This window comes from Thermobia domestica, chromosome 3 (genome assembly GCF_964235325.1).
Source record: "Thermobia domestica chromosome 3, izTheDome1.hap1.1, whole genome shotgun sequence".
NCBI classification, from domain to species: Eukaryota; Metazoa; Arthropoda; class Insecta; order Zygentoma; family Lepismatidae; genus Thermobia; species Thermobia domestica.
This window is the reverse complement of record NC_137456.1, coordinates 18,372,960-18,391,492: the sequence shown is the minus strand read 5'-3', so window position 1 is coordinate 18,391,492 and position 18,533 is coordinate 18,372,960. Positions and strand designations below refer to the sequence as shown.

General features: G+C 36.4%; 1 protein-coding gene across 1 annotated transcript in view; it reads left to right on the top strand.

Moving 5' to 3' along the window:
* The first annotated feature begins 502 nt into the window (after window positions 1-502).
* Window positions 503-18,533, top strand: part of LOC145680212 (17-beta-hydroxysteroid dehydrogenase type 6-like) — an 88,136-nt gene continuing 70,105 nt past the window's right edge. The window contains exon 1 of the mRNA XM_081750526.1: window positions 503-1,013. Coding sequence (XP_081606652.1) covers window positions 797-1,013 — 217 coding nt within the window. The 5' untranslated portion in view covers window positions 503-796. The remainder of the gene's footprint in view (window positions 1,014-18,533) is intronic.

Below are 18,533 nucleotides of genomic sequence, written 5' to 3'. Positions count from 1 at the left end.
GAGCCAGTCAGGGTTTCCAGGTCTTTTTGCCAGGTCCAGGTGTGTAATAGCAGAGTTCCAATACTCTGCACAAACCATCTTCCAAGCAGCTGTTTCTTGCTACAATCCCTTTGATTGGCAACACGTCTTTCTTTTTTTTTTCCTTTTGAAATCTTTTAAACAGCAGGCGGTCTATTGTTAAGACTTGCACCAAATACGCTCGAGCCAACGTTTTCTCAGCGATTTTATTGCTCTCGCGTTGATGATTAGCCATCTACATTTAAATACATGGTCAGCGTATTCCAAGAGTACGCATGAGCAATAAATATGCTTTGTGATCGCCTCAAATAGCCGGGTACTAACTCTCTTTTTTTTTCTTTGTGTTACTGCTTTATAACAAAATCTTTTATGCTAGGAGTAGTATTAAATAGTACAAGGAGTTGGCAATCCTTTGCATTATCAGCTTACTGGCACTGGCTCACGAGAGAAAAGTTGAAGAGCGCTAGCAGTCACCACTCAATACATGTTCAGAATTACATCTCATTAGTTGTCACGTTAACCGCCTTAGTAGTTTGTGGCGGGAGAATTTAGTTCATAAAGCGTGTTCTTCGTCTTTAGTGTCATAAGTGTTTAACAAGTAACCGAAGTGTATAAAACGTCAATCATGTATTTGCAAACGATATTGAAATAAATTCTTATAATAAAAAATCTTACAAACAAAATTTACTCGTAAAAAAATATTTCTCGATGAATGTACTATAAAAACAAATTACTTTAAGCAGTGAAAACAAAACAAAACACAAAACAAAAACAAACTATGGAAATGAAGTGGAGTTCGAATATACTAACAGCATCTGGAGTGTTTGTAGTGAGTTTTGTGATTTTAAGAACTCTTTTTTACTCAAATTTTTTGGTCAATGTTGGATTATGTGTTTTAACTGTTTATTTGACCGAATTCGTTATCAAGACAATCAACAATGCTTTGCCGAGACGTTATCTGGAAGATCTCAGTGATAAAGCTATCATTGTCACCGGTAAGTGCTTTGTAATATGTTGGAAAACAACTTCAATCGACCATAGTTAAGCGAAGGAGGTACAGAAATAAAATTCAGTGGTTATTTATTTTCTTATTTTTCGGATCTTATGTTCTTTTTTTCAGCTCCAAGACTATATGAGATAATAATCCACATCTTAACGTGGAATTCAAACCACATGCTCCCACCGGGAATCGAACTTAGGTCTAATGCTAACCAAATATCTACGAGGAAGTTAATATAAAAGAAATGAGATTTTCATAGATTTATATAATCAAAGCATGTAAAAAATTCGCGTCATTATGTATTTTAAAAAATGTACATTGTAAAATATAGCGTCTTAAAATTACCATGAAAAATGCAAAAGCAAGTTTTAAATCATGTGTACAGATGAGAAATGTTACAATCTTCTAAGTTACCGTTTTTTAAATTGTCATTATTATACCCAAAGTCAGTGGCGGATCTGGAAGGTAAAAACGGGGGTAGGGGCACCCAGAACCTAGACTGTGATAGGTATATCATGAGTTTAATATTAATTTTAATATATATATATATATATATATATATATATATATATATATATATATATATATATATATATATATATATATATATATATATATATATATATATATAATAGCTTAACATATTTTTGTGACTCAAAAAAAAATTGGGAGGCCTAAGCCTCCCGGCCCCGGATTAGATCCGTCACTGCCAAAACTTCTACTGAACTTCCTTACAAGAACAGATAGAATTACCTGTTAACAATTAGGAGATTTCCGTTTCGAATCATGGAGATTGGCACCGTGTCAGTTTTTTTAAAAATACAATTTTCCTCAGTCTTACCAGATAAATGGGACGATACGTTTAAAATATAGGATCTGGCTTTTCTTAGTTGAATGCTGGGCCAGTACCTTTTACATAACGGCTATAGCTTTTCTCAGTCTCAACAGGTGAATGCTGGGACAGTGCCTTTAATATATATAGGCCCCACTTTTCCTCACTCCCACTGGGACTGGTGGAGACCGGTGGACAGCACTTTTAACATGAAATTAAAATGACGTGAAATCTTTAATGACTGACAATTATGCCCTTTAAGCTAAATGAGACAGATTATGATCATGGGGGCCGCGGTGGCTCAGTGGTAGAGCGTTCACCTCTGGTGCATGAGTCCCGGGTTCAAATCCTGCTCCCGCCAAGTGAACTTTGTGGGGTTTCCTCAGGGTTCTCCCGTTTCCTCCCACTTTCTTCATTCATTTCTCATAATCACCGTCTCCTTTAGCCTAGCCGGCGTAACCGTGGGACGTAAAACTCGAAAATTCCGTTTCATTTCATTATGATCATGAAAGAATTGGTGGAATGAGAAAGTGGAGAACCTCGAGAAAACCCACAGATACGATGTTGTGTGCTAGAAACTCACTTAGCCTGAAATCGAACTACGGACTATTTGCACCAGAACTGAACGCTCTAGCACTGAACCTTGATTATTTAGTTGTCTTGCAATAGACATGAAGATTATGAACAATATAATACCGTCTACACGAAGTCGATTCCTACTTTGTTTCGGAGATATGAAGACAATGGCTAGCGTTGAAAACATTGCTTTACGTAATATATTTGAACAAAATGCTAACCTTTTATGTTGTAACTCATTGCTCTTATAGCATTGAGAACCATATTCACATACACTATCTTCAGTAGGTTTATTTATTTATTTAACAATCACCAGACACGGCTCAGAGTCCATTTTATACTGGATACCTAACAACAACGATAACAATGGAAAGGATTTGGAAATGTATCGGCTAGGGCCTGTTTAGTAGGTATCACCCCGACATTTGACTGTTTTGAGCCCGAGTAGAAGCCCAACCCGTGTAGTGAAGTCAATCGGCTCAGCTCGGTTCAACTGAGCGAACAACTCGAGCCTGCTCGGTTAGGACGAGCCACCGACTCGGCTCAGGTGAGCCATCGGCTTGAGCCAGCTCGGTTGGCTGAACTGTTGGCTCGGCTTAATAGTGAATAAGATGTGAGCCAAGCCGCTCGAGCTCTTGACAACCCTAAAACAGGGCCGACAGGTTTGAACGTATTTGGCCGGCGCCCTATAACTTTTAATAGTTTTGGGCTCGAACCCGAATACTTGCTCCTCCGGAACTCAAACCCAGAACCTCGTGAACGATATCCTTGTCTCCTAGATTTCAAGACTAGCGAGACAGCAGTCAATAAGGTTTTAATATTCAGATACAAACTACCTATCTTTCATGTTTATACACGGTGTTATAATAATAATAATAATAATAATAATAATAATAATAATAATAATAATAATAATAATAATAATAATAATAATAATAATAATAATAATAATAGTAGTAGTAGTAGTAGTAGTAGTAGTAGTATCATTGATAATAATTGTATTATCTATGTGGGATACTTGAAGAAAGTACTTGGAACTATACAGCATTTGCCTCGTTTTGGCTCGACTCGATTCGAAATTAGAGTCAATTTTGAGTCGAGTTTGAGGAAATTTTTCGAGCCGAGTTCTCGACTCGAGTCGAGTTTCAATAAAAACTCACTAGAACTCGCTCGTGCCCATTCCTAGAGTTAGGATCAGAAACTAAGGTTACAAGGGAGATATTTCTGGAGTTTCATTTGTTATAAAGAAATGAGGAGTGTGAGGAAATTTTAATGCATGGAGTTGGCAACTGTGCAGAGTTTCAGTCATCCGCCACCTACGGCGCTAGTTGTAAGTAAACACAAATGGCGACTCGTTTGGAAAACTGGTCTCGCAAAGAAGTCCGCTCAGTTATTCGATTTCTGTGGGCGAAACATGTAACCGTGGCTGAAATTCACCGGCAGCTGGGACACGTTTAAGGAGAGACTGTAATGTCTCGTTAACATGTAGCAGAATGGTGTCGAATGTCTGCGGCTGGTGGAGACAATGTGACCGACGAGGAGCGCAGTGGCCGACCCAGCACGGCTTCAACAGATTTGAACACAAGTCGCGTGGAGGAGCTAATTCAGGACAGCACGAGGATCACGTTAAGGTATCTGGTGACAGAAGCGACTTTCACCTGTTCCCGTACCTGAAGGAGCACCTAGGAGGCCATTGCTTCGCTTCAGACGAGGAAGTGAAACACTTTGTGACAACGTGGCTAAACCAAGGACAGGATTTTTACCAAAAGGTGAGTTTCAAACTCATCCCACGATGCGACAACTGCCTCAACCTATATGGGGACTATGTCGAAAAATAGCCTAATGTATGTGCTATCTGTTGGCTGTATAGGTTGTATGAAATAATATATACACGTTTCACTGCAGGCTTTGTAACCTTACTTTCTGATCACTCCTCGTATCACACCGTCTGTGGAATTTTTGTGAAATTAAGGACAAGTCAGCCCTTAAATTTTGTACATAAATTTACAAAACGAACGAGAAAAAAAATTTTGAGAGCTTTTTTTTTAAAAAACGGGACGAGACGTCAAAGAATTTTATAAGACGAGACGAGGAAATCTTATTTGTCGTCTTGTGTGGAACACTACTCTGGACATTGGCGTCTCTGGCATCTAAAATTTGAGGGGGGGGGGCATCAAAGGAAATGATCTAACTGCTAGTGAGTATCTAAATAAATTAAATTAAAATAAAATATTGAATATTTCGTATTTCAAAATATTGTGGGGAAGCGTTCCCCCCGTCCCCCCCCCCGCCAGAGACGCCCATGACTGTGGACATAGTATAGATCAGAGTCCAACGATTCAAGTTAGTAACACCGGTGCAGATGTGGGAGTATATTTCTAATACTTGGCTATCAGGAAGCAAATCAAAGAAATAACATGAAAAAAAAATTGGGGAAAAATAATTGGCTGTTATCAGTTAAAAACAGCTGAGAATGAGGTTAGATAACTTTGAACAAAGTAACATGATAAACTAACGTATGATGTCATTACATATTAGCTTTTCTGAATCTGATTGTTGTGACGTAGGAGATAATTGTACAGTCACATTGAAAAATTGTATACACACGTTATTTTTTTTAAACGATAACTTAAGAACGAACTCACACAGTCCTTTTCTGTAGAGAACGTAGTTTTCTTTACAGTACTAAAAAAAATGTGAAGAATATGGGATGAAAACAAATGTTAGAAAGACAAGATGCATCAGGGGCGGATCCAGGACCGACTTCTGGGGGGGGCGGTGGGTTGTCTTACTGCTATTTTTAAGGGCTCCAAACTTTAGAATGGGTTTTAGTTATATATATATATATATATATATATATATATATATATATATATATATATATATATATATATATATATATATATATATATATATATATATATATATATATATATATTTATATAAAATAAGAAAGTTTCCTCTTCTGGGGGGCAATTGCCCCGATGCTCCCCCTGGATCCGCCCCTGAGATGCATGGTGATTGGAACAAAGTGGTTGATTAAATATAAAAGTAGGAGAGAATAAGATAGAACAGGTGACTAGTTTTGGATACTTGGGTAGTATTATTAATAATGGTATGAAGTGTGAACGTGAAATAAAATCAAGGATAGGAATGGAGAAAGAAGTCTTTAGGAGGAACAAAATACTATTTTGTGGGACCTTGAACAAAGAGTTGAGAAAGAGACTCATAAAATGCTTCGTGTGGAGATTGTGCTGTATGGATAAGAAAGATGGACATTACGCAAAAATGATGAAAAACGACTGGAAGCTTTCGCAATGTTGGTATGGAGAAAAATGGAGCGAATTAGATGGGTCGAACGGAAAACGAATTAGAGGGTGTCAGAAATGGTGGGGAAGAAAGGAAGATTCTTAGATATTATTAAGAAGAGGAAGAGGAGCTGGTTGGGATATTGGTTAAGAAGGAACTGTATCATGAGGGACGTACTAGAAGGTATGATAGCAGGAAAGAGAGGGAGGAGTCGAAGGAGACTACAATTAATGGACGATATCAAAACAAAAGAATCGTACATCAAGACGAAGAAGTTAACAAAAGACCGTGGAGCATGGAAGCTTCTCAGTTGCAGCAAGTGAGTTGCCAAAAATGGCAGAACATCTATGATGATGATGATGATGACTAAATACCTGGGTTACAATTAGTCAATCCATATGGAAGTTAGAACAGAACAAAAGTGCGTGTGTATCCAGTTTTGCTGGTTACTGTTCAAGCATAATACAAGGCCTACTTTCTATAAAGCTATTTATATACCGTATTGAAACTAATAATACCAGTCAATTAATATATATATATATATATATATATATATATATATATATATATATATATATATATATATATATATATATACATTCGTCACGTACAGTCAGCAACAAAAGTACGTCCACCTAACTGCTATAAATCTATTAGGTCGTGCCAGAACTTTCGCTGCTATCACATACGCCTGGATAGACGCAACTCAATTTACACCTAACATTTCAAACGGCAAACGACAGTTGGTAAGCCTGTTTAGAACTGAAATAGGTTTTTCCTGTTGAAAATGAAATGAAATGAAATCTTTGAATTTTACGTCCCACGGTTATGCCGGTTAGGCTAAAGGAGACGGTGATGATGAGTAATGAATGAAATGATGGAATGAAGAAAGTGGGAGGAAACGGGAGAAACCCAGAGAAAACCCACGCACACAGTGTTTGTCCACCACAAAGTTCACTTGGCGAGGGGTGGGATCGAACCCGGACCCCAAGCACCAGAGGTGAACGCTCTACCACTGAGCCACCACGGCCCCGCTTTTTTTTTCCTGTTGAATTCATGCACGAAAAAAAAATCCGGTTTAAGATTAATCTCTATTCGGAGCGTGTTGCGCAATAAATGCCATATATCAATAACATTAAAATTCGTTGTGTGCATGATGTATTATTGTTCTACATTCAGTATGTGAGGAGAAAGAATTTTTTAAAAAAAACTGATCATACAGAAGATAGAAAATGATTGAAATTGACTTTAAAATATCAAATTTGAAACAATTGAAGGAAATAAGTTTGTAAATCTTTGTCTGCATTCATGGATTTACTTCGATTCCCGGGTGTTCTTGACATTCGAATACCTCTTCTCCTTTCCTCAGAAAATCTTGCATATCACACAGAATAGAGATTGAAATTGAAATTCAAGTACGTTATAAAACTTCGGATTTGCGGGAATACGAGGTCAGACTATCTGCCTACGTAGACCACTTAATATCTGTAACACAATACTGTTAGCTAATTAGAAATCTTTCATGTAAGATAGTCCAGACATTAAGACCTTTATGAAGAAACAATCATTAGTTGAGTTGCTCTTCATTTTCTTCTTCACATGAAATTGACCTTTCTTTATGAGAAAATGTCTAGAAATATTCCTCAAGTTGAGACTGAGGTTTTAATATTGGTTCCACAGCCTAGAAAGATTTGAGTTGATTTTGAGTTTAACGTCCCGTTCAGCAGACAGGCTATATGAGACGTGGAATTACTGATTAACGTGGAATCCGAACCACATGAGCTCCCGACGGGAATCGAACCCGGTCTCCCACGTCAAAAGCGCGTACGCTAACCGCTTAGCCACGGAGAGCTCCTGCCTAGAAAGAAGAAAAAAAATGTTAGTCGTTATTTTGTAATTATTTAAATTCTATTAACACCTCCAGGAATATAAGGTTTCAAGATATTTTAAAGTAAAATATGCTTAGCAAACATATTATCTCAGTAACTAGTACTTCAATTTGCCAGAACTCAAAGCACTGTGGTGTCATAAAAAAAAAATCTACCAAGTGGCAAACCCGGGTTCATGACCCGTCATGTCAGTTGATTTTTTCATCAGATTTTATTGTTTGGCTAGTTAATATAATAATTCTACTATTGCTTTATTATTATTATTATTATTATTATTATTATTATTATTATTATTATTATTATTATTATTATTATTATTATTATTATTATTATTATTATTATTAACGATCATTTCAAACCCCATTAGTTCACGGATTCTGTTTAACATAAGTTATTGTGACGTAAAAAAAAATTACTTGTGCGAGAACTACTTTCTACAAGAGCTGTAACCCCTAATTATTCACCGCAAACTCAGTCGTGTCTGACTGACAAAACCTAGTGTGAAGCAAGAGAGAGAAGTAACTATGAGCGTGGAAAAAAAAAAAGAAGATGTAATTCGAGATTTCAAGGGATTTACATGTTTCATGGCCATTATGTGTTGAAAAAATTATTTTGAATAACCATTCGTCCGTTCCAATCTAATGTACACTCGCCTAAATATATCGTTCAACTAATCCGTACCAAATTTTAAACTTAAGGTTTTCTAGAAGACTTTCTTCAATATTCTTCTTACCCCCAAAATAAGAGAAGTTTATGAAGAGTGATTCTTTTTTTTTTTTTTTTTTTTGAAAAATCCGATTTTCCCCAAAACAGCTCAAAAGATTTTATTTGTATATTATATACTAATATATCATTAACAACCATGGTAGAAAGGGCTATGGTGACTCAGTGATAGAGCGTTTACCTCTGTTGTGTGGGATCCCTGATTCGATCCCAGCTTGTGCCAAGTAGGCTTTATGGTGAACAAACACCGTGTGCATGAGTTTTCTCGGGGTTCTCCCGTTGTTTCCACTTCCTTCATTGCGCCATTTCATCACTATTGTGTCCTTTAGTCTACGCGGCATAACCATGGGACATAAAACTGAATTTTCATTCTTATCCTCTGGTATAAGTAATTTTCCTGGGTAAAATCTACGAATAATAGTTTATTCCTAGTGCTGAGTACTTTTTGGACGATTATCTCGAAATAGACTCAGATGATTTTGTTTATCATCTGAAATGTCACTCAACTTCTATGTGTAGACTAGCGATGAACACATAAAAGTTATATTTAATTCTTTGACTATTCTTCACTCCGCCTAACTTGATGCCGGATCAAAATAAAGTTTCTCTACACCATGCTCTCGCTTAAAATTTGTATAACATAAATGTTGCTGTTCCCTTTTATCACCACCAATCTCCGCACACGAAGGTTAAGTATCATATTAATAGGAACAGCAGCAATATTTACTTTACACAAATTCGAAGCGAGAGCGTGATAAAGAGAAACTTTATTTTAATCCGACATCAGTTTACCTGGAATGAAGAGTAGTCATTAGCTAGATCAACCATAGTGGTTATACTATTTACATTTTACCTTATTTTCAAATTCTCTACAGTCTGCACTAACGAGGATTATTGTTAACTTGTATTCTGCTTTCCATATATATATATACAGGGTTTTCATAAAGTCTGGACGGATTCAATTCGCTTATAATTTACATAAAAATGCTCATATTGAAATCAAATAAAGTGCAAACGGTAGCGGAAGGATTAAATTTTTACCTGTAATCTGCACCAACTCAGTTCATTCACCACCACACCTCCAACTGGGCGCCATTTACTTCCACACATTCGCGTAGGCGGCGCTGGAATCCACTCACAGCGTTCCGCCGTGTTTGATCCGAAATGCCAGCCACAGATGCCCTGATTTTGTCCTTTAAGTTCTCCAAACCGCTTGGCTTCTTTGCATAAACTTCCGTTTTCACATGACCCCAAAGCCAGAAGTCGCAGGGGGTAAGGTCGGGTGATGGAACAATGGATGGAATTTGGTAAGAAACCGACCCTTGCCCTTCCTCTCCCTCTCTCAACGTGTTCAGAGTTGCCGCTTATCTAACAGTGTTGCCAAGTAAAAATATAATCCTTCCGCTACCGTTTGCACTTTATTTGATTTCATTATGAGCATTTTTATGAAAATTATAAGCAAATTAAATCCGTCCAGACTTTATGAAAACCCTGTATATAACACCCGCTTCTTTCTCTATAAATCAATAGTCAAGAAATGTACCTGCCTTAAGCAAATTGTTGAACACAAAAAAGCATTAAAGCACTATGAGAAAAATGCAATAGAAATGTTTCCTGAATTACTCTTTCTTCTGGAATTCTAAACACTGCTTTTCAATACACATTCACACTTTATCAACCACGCTGTGACTAATGTATGAGAATCATAAAACTAATACTTGACATATACAATTAGGAATGTTAAATGAATTGTGCACTAAATAAACGAACTAAGCAATAAATAATGAAATAAAATGGAGGAGACTCTCAACTATTCCACCTAGTTGAAAGAAAAAAAGAAATCTCCGTGCATGAGAAATAGTTTTTGAACGATTTTATTTTATTTTTAATATTTTCGTAAAAATATGTTTTTATTAACGAGAAACAGTCATCCATTAAGGACTTTATCAAACACTAAATAGTAAGTTTTGACTTTTACTTTTTTTGAGTTGAGTTGATTTTGAGTTTAACGCCCCTTTTCAGCAGCTAGGCTATATGAAACGTGGACCTACTGATCAACGTGGAATCCGAACCACATGAACTCCCACTGGAAATCGAACTCGGATCTCCCACGCCTTTTACATTTTTTAATAAAGGCATATTTTTTCACATGTATGTAATTATTTATCACATAGGAGCACGGTAGCTCAGTGTAAAAAAGCGTTTACCTCTGGTGTATGGGGTCCTTAGTTCGATCCTGGCCAAGTAAGTTTGTGTTGGACAGCATTGTGCCCATGAGTTTTCTTGAAGTAGCCCCGTTTCCTCCTACTTTCTCATTCTACTAATTGTTTCATCGCTTGCCTTCATAATCATCTCCCTTAGCCTAAAGACATAATCGTGAGACGTTAAACTGGAATAGTTAATTTTATTTTATTTTTATTATTCTTAACTTTTGACTTTCTACATCCTAGTGAAAATTGATGGTGATTTATAAAGTAGGTCATAATCTTTTGTCTCCCGGGTGAACTGACGGACACACGGAATGACAGAGGATAAATATATAAGGAAGTTATGGGGTAGTCCAAACCTCTTAAAACAACTGTGATAAGTATCAAGAAGTGGATTCTTGGTATGGATTGAGTACGGCAAGTAGGTTCCTTCATCATTCCTTATCTTTCTAGTAAAACCGGAAATGACAGAAATTCACTACAACTTCCGGTTTTGTTATTGACGTACACAGAACATAAGTGATACGAGATAGCGAGAAGCGGTATTCTAAATTCTATCTAGTGCTCTAAGAATGCGTGCCAACTTCACTCTTAACTATCTATTCGGAACAGAAATGGTAAAAACTTAACCCCTTTTGGTTTTAACGTTGATTGCTATAGAGTAAAAACGGTAACAGATAACGAAAATGTGTTTTTTTTTTTTTTTAATCAGAAATACTAAGCGTCCCAAGGATATATTATATCGTCAGTCTATCTTTCTACTAAGACCGGAAGTGTAGAAATACATTACCATTTCCGGTTTCAATATTAATAGAGCAAATATCACATCGTGCAAATCAAACTCTTTGTATTGTATATACGTCAACCTGCTACTTGTTATTTTATATGTAACTTACAAATGAGAGGAATGCACACAATTATACAGGGTGACCCAATAAAACTTCCCACATTTTAAAGACTAATAAAACAAAAAAATATTGCAGATAGAAAAATATAAAATAGTACTGAAAACATTTTATAATGGCTGTAAGTCTTCTTGTAATATTCTTCTTACAACTCTCCCTAGGAAATCCAACAGCTTCCTTGCAGAACAGACTGTCTCACAGCCCCAATATTCTCAGGGCACTTTTAGGACGACCAGATGACTTTGTTTTCAACATCGAACTAATTGCTGGCAAATTCTCATCCCATCGCAAGATAGCCTTCCAATCAAGAACAGTTTCAGCATTGTAATATCACATTTTAAGATTAAATGTTTTTAAACTGTTACCACAGAACTACGAGATTGTGGTATTGAGAAAAACGTGATTGTGGTGATTTATAAAGACGCTCCTAATTTTTTGTCTCCCGGGTGAACAGACGGACACACGGAAAGACAGTATAAATATATAAGGGAGTTTTGGGGTAATCCAAATCCCTTAAACACTGTGATAAATGTCAAGAAGTGGGTTCTTGGTATGAATTCAGTACGGCAAGTAGGTACCTTCGCCACTCCTTATCTTTCTACACGCGATGAGCTCCTCATCAAACCATAATAACGACTGAAAACGGCAGAAGAGCAGTGAGCAGAGGTAACAACCTCACTTCTCTTACCCGTCCACTGACAGCGCTACAGCCGAGTAGCAAGTGGGAGGTTTTTATTGTTTATTATTGCTAATAGTATTGTCGATTGTTGTCATTTCAACACACAACATAATATAATTGAAATCAGACCAAAGTAATTACAAACTGTTTTCAATACAATTTTATATTTTTGAATAAATAGCCTCTAAAATGTGGAAGAGTTTTGGATCACCCTGTATTTCACAACCTTTCAGCGCCGTAACTTAGATTTTTTCTGGGGGGGGGGCAAGCATTAATACTCGTATTTGAGCCCCTTAGAAAAACCCCTCTCTCCATCCTTCTCTTATTCTTTATGGGCCCCCAGAAGCCTGTGGGTCCTCCCGCACGGCAAGGTCTGCGGGGTCATTACTTACGTCCCTGGGACCGTTCCAGCATGACAAATTAATTAATTGAACAATATTGACAAATCTCAAAAGTATACGAATAAATATTTCTAGGGCCCCTACTAGTAGACATTTTTTACTGAAATGGGACCACGATATATTTTTGTTTTATTTACCTTTTGTGTGCTGTTTTTTTTAAATGTAATGTAGTGAACATGTTTGATGCTTCATTTATAACCATGTTCGTATCGTACATGGAGTAAAAAAATTTTGTCTTAAAGTGGGCCCCCCACGAACGGCGAGGAGCTTCCCTGAGGGGGGTCAGTTGCCTCCCCTGCCCCCCTACAAGTTACGGCCGTTCTTGTATTGCAGTTGAAGGTTTACCATAATGTCAAGATTGATCCAAAATGGATGAGTTAGTTGAACGTGTATGATGTATAGTGCATTATCATTGATTTTGAAGGAAAAAATCAAATGAAGGACGCAAAAACTTGGACTCTTATTTGTAAATAATAATAATAATAATAATAATAATAATAATAATAATAATAATAATAATAATAATAGGTCTAATAATAATAATAATAATAATAATAATAATAATAATAAACGAAACACTATATATGTACTTTGCCGTTTCATTTCAAGCTGAAATACTAAACTTATTCTAGTAAAAAAAATGCGTAGGATTTATTTTTGAGCACAGCTGTACGTATCAATGATTCGCTGCAATTTTTCTGAAGAAATAAAACCTTCTAGAACAGAATTGTTCAGATATGAAGACGATAAGAAGGATCCGTTCTTGTTTTACTTGCAACTTGAGGAGTTTTTCCCCTTTTTTTCTTTTTTTAAATGAACATAAAACTCAATTGCTTGGTTCATTGAGAAAATTTGGCCAAAAGCCAGCTCCTTTCAGGCATCAGTCAGAGTATTTTAAAGGCTGTGTCTAGCTGAGTGACGATAAACAGATGCACAGCTTAAAAACATCTGGGCTCACAGTTATGCTCTGTTTTTACAATAGATAACATAAAATAACTGTTTAAAGGTCAAGATAAAATTATGTTGGGAAAATAATAAGTAAGTCACTACTTATCTCATATAATACATTAAAAAAATAAACTTTACTAAGTTAAACTTTACTAAGTTAAATAAAAAGTAGAAATTCATAGGTTCATCACCACAACAAACAAAATTTCTCTTATCTGTGTTACTTCGTGTCAAGTTAAGAGGCTCTATCACTGCGAAATTAAAATACCGCTAATTTTACAGCAATTACGTGATATCTTTAAATAGATAAAAGATAATTGAAAAGTGGAACAAGACCTCCCTAGACAATGTTATTTTGCATGAGTTACCGTTATCACGAGTCACCTAGTAGCTTTCCGTTTGCAGTTATTTAGAAACGCGAAAATAAATGCCGATTTTCTAAATGGTTGGAGATCGAAAGCAGATAAGTGAGTCGTGATAACGGTATCTCACGTAACATAATATTGTCTAGGGAGGTCTTGTTCCACTTTTCGATTATCTTTAATCTATTGGAAGATATCACTCAATTACTGTAAAATTAGCGGTATTTTAATTTCGCAGTGATAGGGCCTCTTAACCCTTTCGTAGGCAATGGGAAGAAGAGTTCCCGCCAAAGGAGCCTAAGCAAACTCTTATTTGCTCGACTGGGAAGCAATATTCCCATTACTTATGAGTCTTTTTTCACTATGGAAATGGGAATTGCGCTAGAAAAAATATTTCTTTTGTTTGTTTGGTTGTTTTAAGTGTGTGTTGGTTAACATGGAGGAGGTATCGTCCTATCACTTGTAGAAAAGATTGACCCACGAAAGGTATTTATAAAATTTTCAAAATTTATAAAACATGATACCAGAGCCCTAGCTAGAGCGAGCAGAAATCTATTCCGTTTAATGTCCCACGATTATGCCCTTGAGGCAAAGGGAGACGGATAAGTGAAGCAAATGAGTGATGATGGAGGAAATTGGTAGAATGACGAAGTAGGAATGAACAAGAGTACCCCCGAGAAAACCCACGGACACGATATTGTCCACTACAAATTTACATGGCCGGGGATCGAACCAAGAACCCCATATAAATCCATTAATTCCTAATAATATGTAAAATTATTTAAAAAGAATACCAATTAATTTAAGTGTTTTTCGCGAATAAAACATGTTCCCTTTAGTTCCCCTTTGTTGTTGTTGTTGTTGTTAATAATAATAATAATAATAATAATAATAATAATAATAATAATAATAATAATAATAATAATAATAATAATAATAATAATACAGATCGCCCCATATCAGTGATCTTTGTCAGTGAGTCAGTCAATTTATGTAGCTTTATATACGAGGACCAGTCAAAAACTTCCCATAATTTTATTGTAGCCCTTTATTACAATATAATACACCGTCATTTAATCGCCTTCAAAGTTGGCCCCTTCAGAATATACTTTCTTCACCGCTCCTGCCATTGCCGAAAACACCGACCAAACTCCTCTTTTGGTATCTTCCGAAGCTCAGCCGTCGCCTTAGTTTTGATGACTTCTACGGTGGCGAAACGTGTATCGGTGCTGGTTCTTTTACAGCCCTGACATCGTAAACTGATTTGAAGGCTATCAAAGTAAGTCTCTGAAGCAGATTTCTCTAAATTAGACATGAGCTTGATGTTTGTGTATTATTTGAACCCTCGGCATTACGCCAACAGATCACTCGTAAACTGTCTGTTATGACCTGTTCACATTTGTCATATTCATAACTAGGCAACTTAAGATCTGCACTGTACAAGATTCACTGTGATTGGATCACAAATGCCAAAATAGAACATTCCGGGAAGTTTTTGACTGCACTTCGTATTATAAATGTTTAAAGATATAGGCCTATAACTAACCAACTAACTAACTAACTAACTCTATGGCCTATGGAACCCGGAGGTTCAATGCCGCGTTCACAAAAGCTCTCCACTGACTTCTATTCTTAGCTAACTGCATCCAGTTTCTACTTTGTATTCCAATCTCTGCGAGATCCATCTTAATATTGTCCTCCCATCTGTGCCTAGGTCTTCGTAATGGTCGTTTTCCGACTGGTCTTCCAGTCAAGACTTTGAAAGCTTTTCTACTTTCTTCCATTCTAGCTACATGACCTGCCCACCTAAGCCTCCTAGACTTGATGACCCTAACAATGTTGGGTAAACCATATATATTATGTAGTTCCTCGTTATGAAGTTTCCGCCATTCCCCATTCCCGTTCCTCTTAGGTCCGAATATTCGTCTCAGGAACTTGTTCTCAAATACTTTCAGTCTATGTTCTTCCCTCAGAGTAAGTGACCATGTTTCGCAGCTATACAAAACAACAGGCATGATTATCATTTTATTTATTTTAAGCTTCAAATTCCTCGACAGAATTCGCGACGATAAGAGATTTTGAACCGAATAGTAACACGAATACCCTGCTTTTAGTCGACATATAATTTCTCCGTGAATATGATTTTCCTCTGTTAATATTGACCCTAGATATTTGAAACTATCCACTTTATCAAAAGTATTATTTAATATTTTAAAGCATCCATAATTTGCTGTATTCCGGTCCCGACGCACTTCCATGTATTTAGTTTTCTCTGTATTTACTTCTAAACCCATATCCCTGCAAGCGTTTAATAAGATCTCTGCATTTCTTTCCTCTGTTCTCCTATCATCCCCTATTAAATTTACATCATCAGCATATGCCATAACCTGGTGAATACCGTTTAACTGTAGGCCCCGGTTGCTATCTTTGATTTTCCTTATAGCGTATTCCAGAACAAAGTTCAATAATAATGGCGACAACGCATCTCCTTGTTTCAGGCCATTTTCGACGTGAAAGCTCGTGGACAAAAATTTTCCTACCCGGACTTTACTTTGGGATTCATTTAAACATATCTTAATTAATCTAATTAGCTTTCTCGGTATTCCAAGTTCTGTAAGAACGTTGTATAATGTTTCTCTCCTAACCGAGTCGTAAGAATGATATAGGCCTATATTTTTCGAAATTACAACGATAAATCAGGGCACTGGTTCTTTATTACTGAGCCACATTAAATAATACTCACACTTCGTCTCTTTTATATTGATTCCATCTTTATTTCTTTATATATATATTGTTTATCTGGTTGCCTGCCAACCAGATATTGACAATTTCATTATTTAATATATGAATATCTTTTTGTGTACTTGACAATTATATATTTGTAACTAACTTCTTCTTCATAACCTGGGTTAGTACATATAAAAAAATGCTTATTGCCCAAAATAATATAATCCAAATAGTAACCAGAATTAGTCTACACGTACCAACACCATTACGATACTTGCGGCAAAAAGTTTGCATATTATAAAAAAAAATAAAAAAAAAATAGAATGGAATGGGTCGATAGGAAAAAGGATGTTAGAAGAAAATTTTCTTTTTTCTTTCTTTCTTCTTTTTTTTCTTTTTTTAAGTAATGTTTTCTAAACAATGAATTGTGCTAGTGCTCACGGAGTAACTTTCGTTCCAGATCATGTCAAAATGAACTCTATTTTGCGTGATGTTAAAAAGGAGAAAAAATGGTCGATTTTAACTCCCACTTTTCTGCAGTATATACACGCGCACAGTTGAATTAACCAGTCAATAAAAACGTCCACTTTCTTCCCCTTCGCTTTCTTTTTCTTTTCATTTTTTTAAGACATAAAAACTTTTCGTGTCATAAAAGGATCCAGATCTTTTGTTTATCGCGAAAGAGTATTGTTCGTTTCTCCAAGAAAATATGCTATTTATACTAATAAAATACACACGGGAGGAAAATAATTATTTGTTAATTAATACAGGTATCTTCAAGGAAATGTTTGTGTTTCAGAACTGCAAATTTATGATTAAGGTTGGAAAATATCTAGAACATCAAAGCCAGGGGCGGATTCAGGTGGGGGCGATCGGGGCGATTCCCCCCCCCCAGAAGAAGAAACTTCCTTATTTTATATATAAAAATAAAACCCATCCCAAAGTTTGGAGCCCTTAAAAGTAGCAGTATGACAACCCACCGACCCCCCAGAAGTCTGTCCTGCATCCGCCCCTGATCAGAGCTCGTAATGACCTTAACTAGATAAGAATAAATAAAGCGCACAGGCCCTGATAGCGCTTTAAATAGCTTAAATTATTATGTTCTTAAAATTATGTATAAATAAATCTAGACTCAGTAAGGGGGAAGGAGAAAGTGTTTCTTCTTCAGGTTCATTTTCTGGAATATTATTAAAGTTGCCTATGAGACGAAAAATACCTTTTTCAAATTCGAGACAATAGAGAAGTATGACAAGTCTCGTCTCGTTTTCCATACGAGAATCGCGACTAGACGAGACGAGAGGTTTAATGAGTCTCGTGAGCAGTACTAGTTTATCCAGGTCTTAGATTTTGCTTTTACATGATTCCAGGGTCAGATTAACTCATATGGAAGCCAGGGTCGGCCCTAGGCAATTTGCTGACCCATGTAATGGCATCATCCCCCTCCCTTTCCAGAAAGAATAAATCTTAAAAGCCACGATTTTAAATATGCTACCCCATCATTAACAACGAAGGGGATGGAAAGAGCAATCGCAGTCAGAAAGGCCTAAACACTACAATCTTGTTGTGTCTGCTTTTTCTTCTTTAAATAATAATCCATTATGTTAATGAAAATAAAGCAAACACACCTGCAGAGGAAAGATGGTAATCCTTTTATAAGAATTCAATATCGAGCCAGAATCACAATCTGTATATATGTTTGCATTCCAGTGCAACTAGTTCTTTTATCTTTATTTCTTTATTTTCCTTCTTAGTGTTGCCACGAGACGAGACATTTCTCGTGTCTCGTCTCGTCTTGTAAACGAAACGAGACACGAAACGAGACAGAACCTTCTTAGACGAGACAGACTACTTGTCCCGTCTCGAAAACGAGACGAGACACGAGACTAGACGGGACGTCTCGTGAAATGTCTCGTCTCGTCTCGTGTCTCGAAAATGAAAACGCTGGTGGGAATGGCCA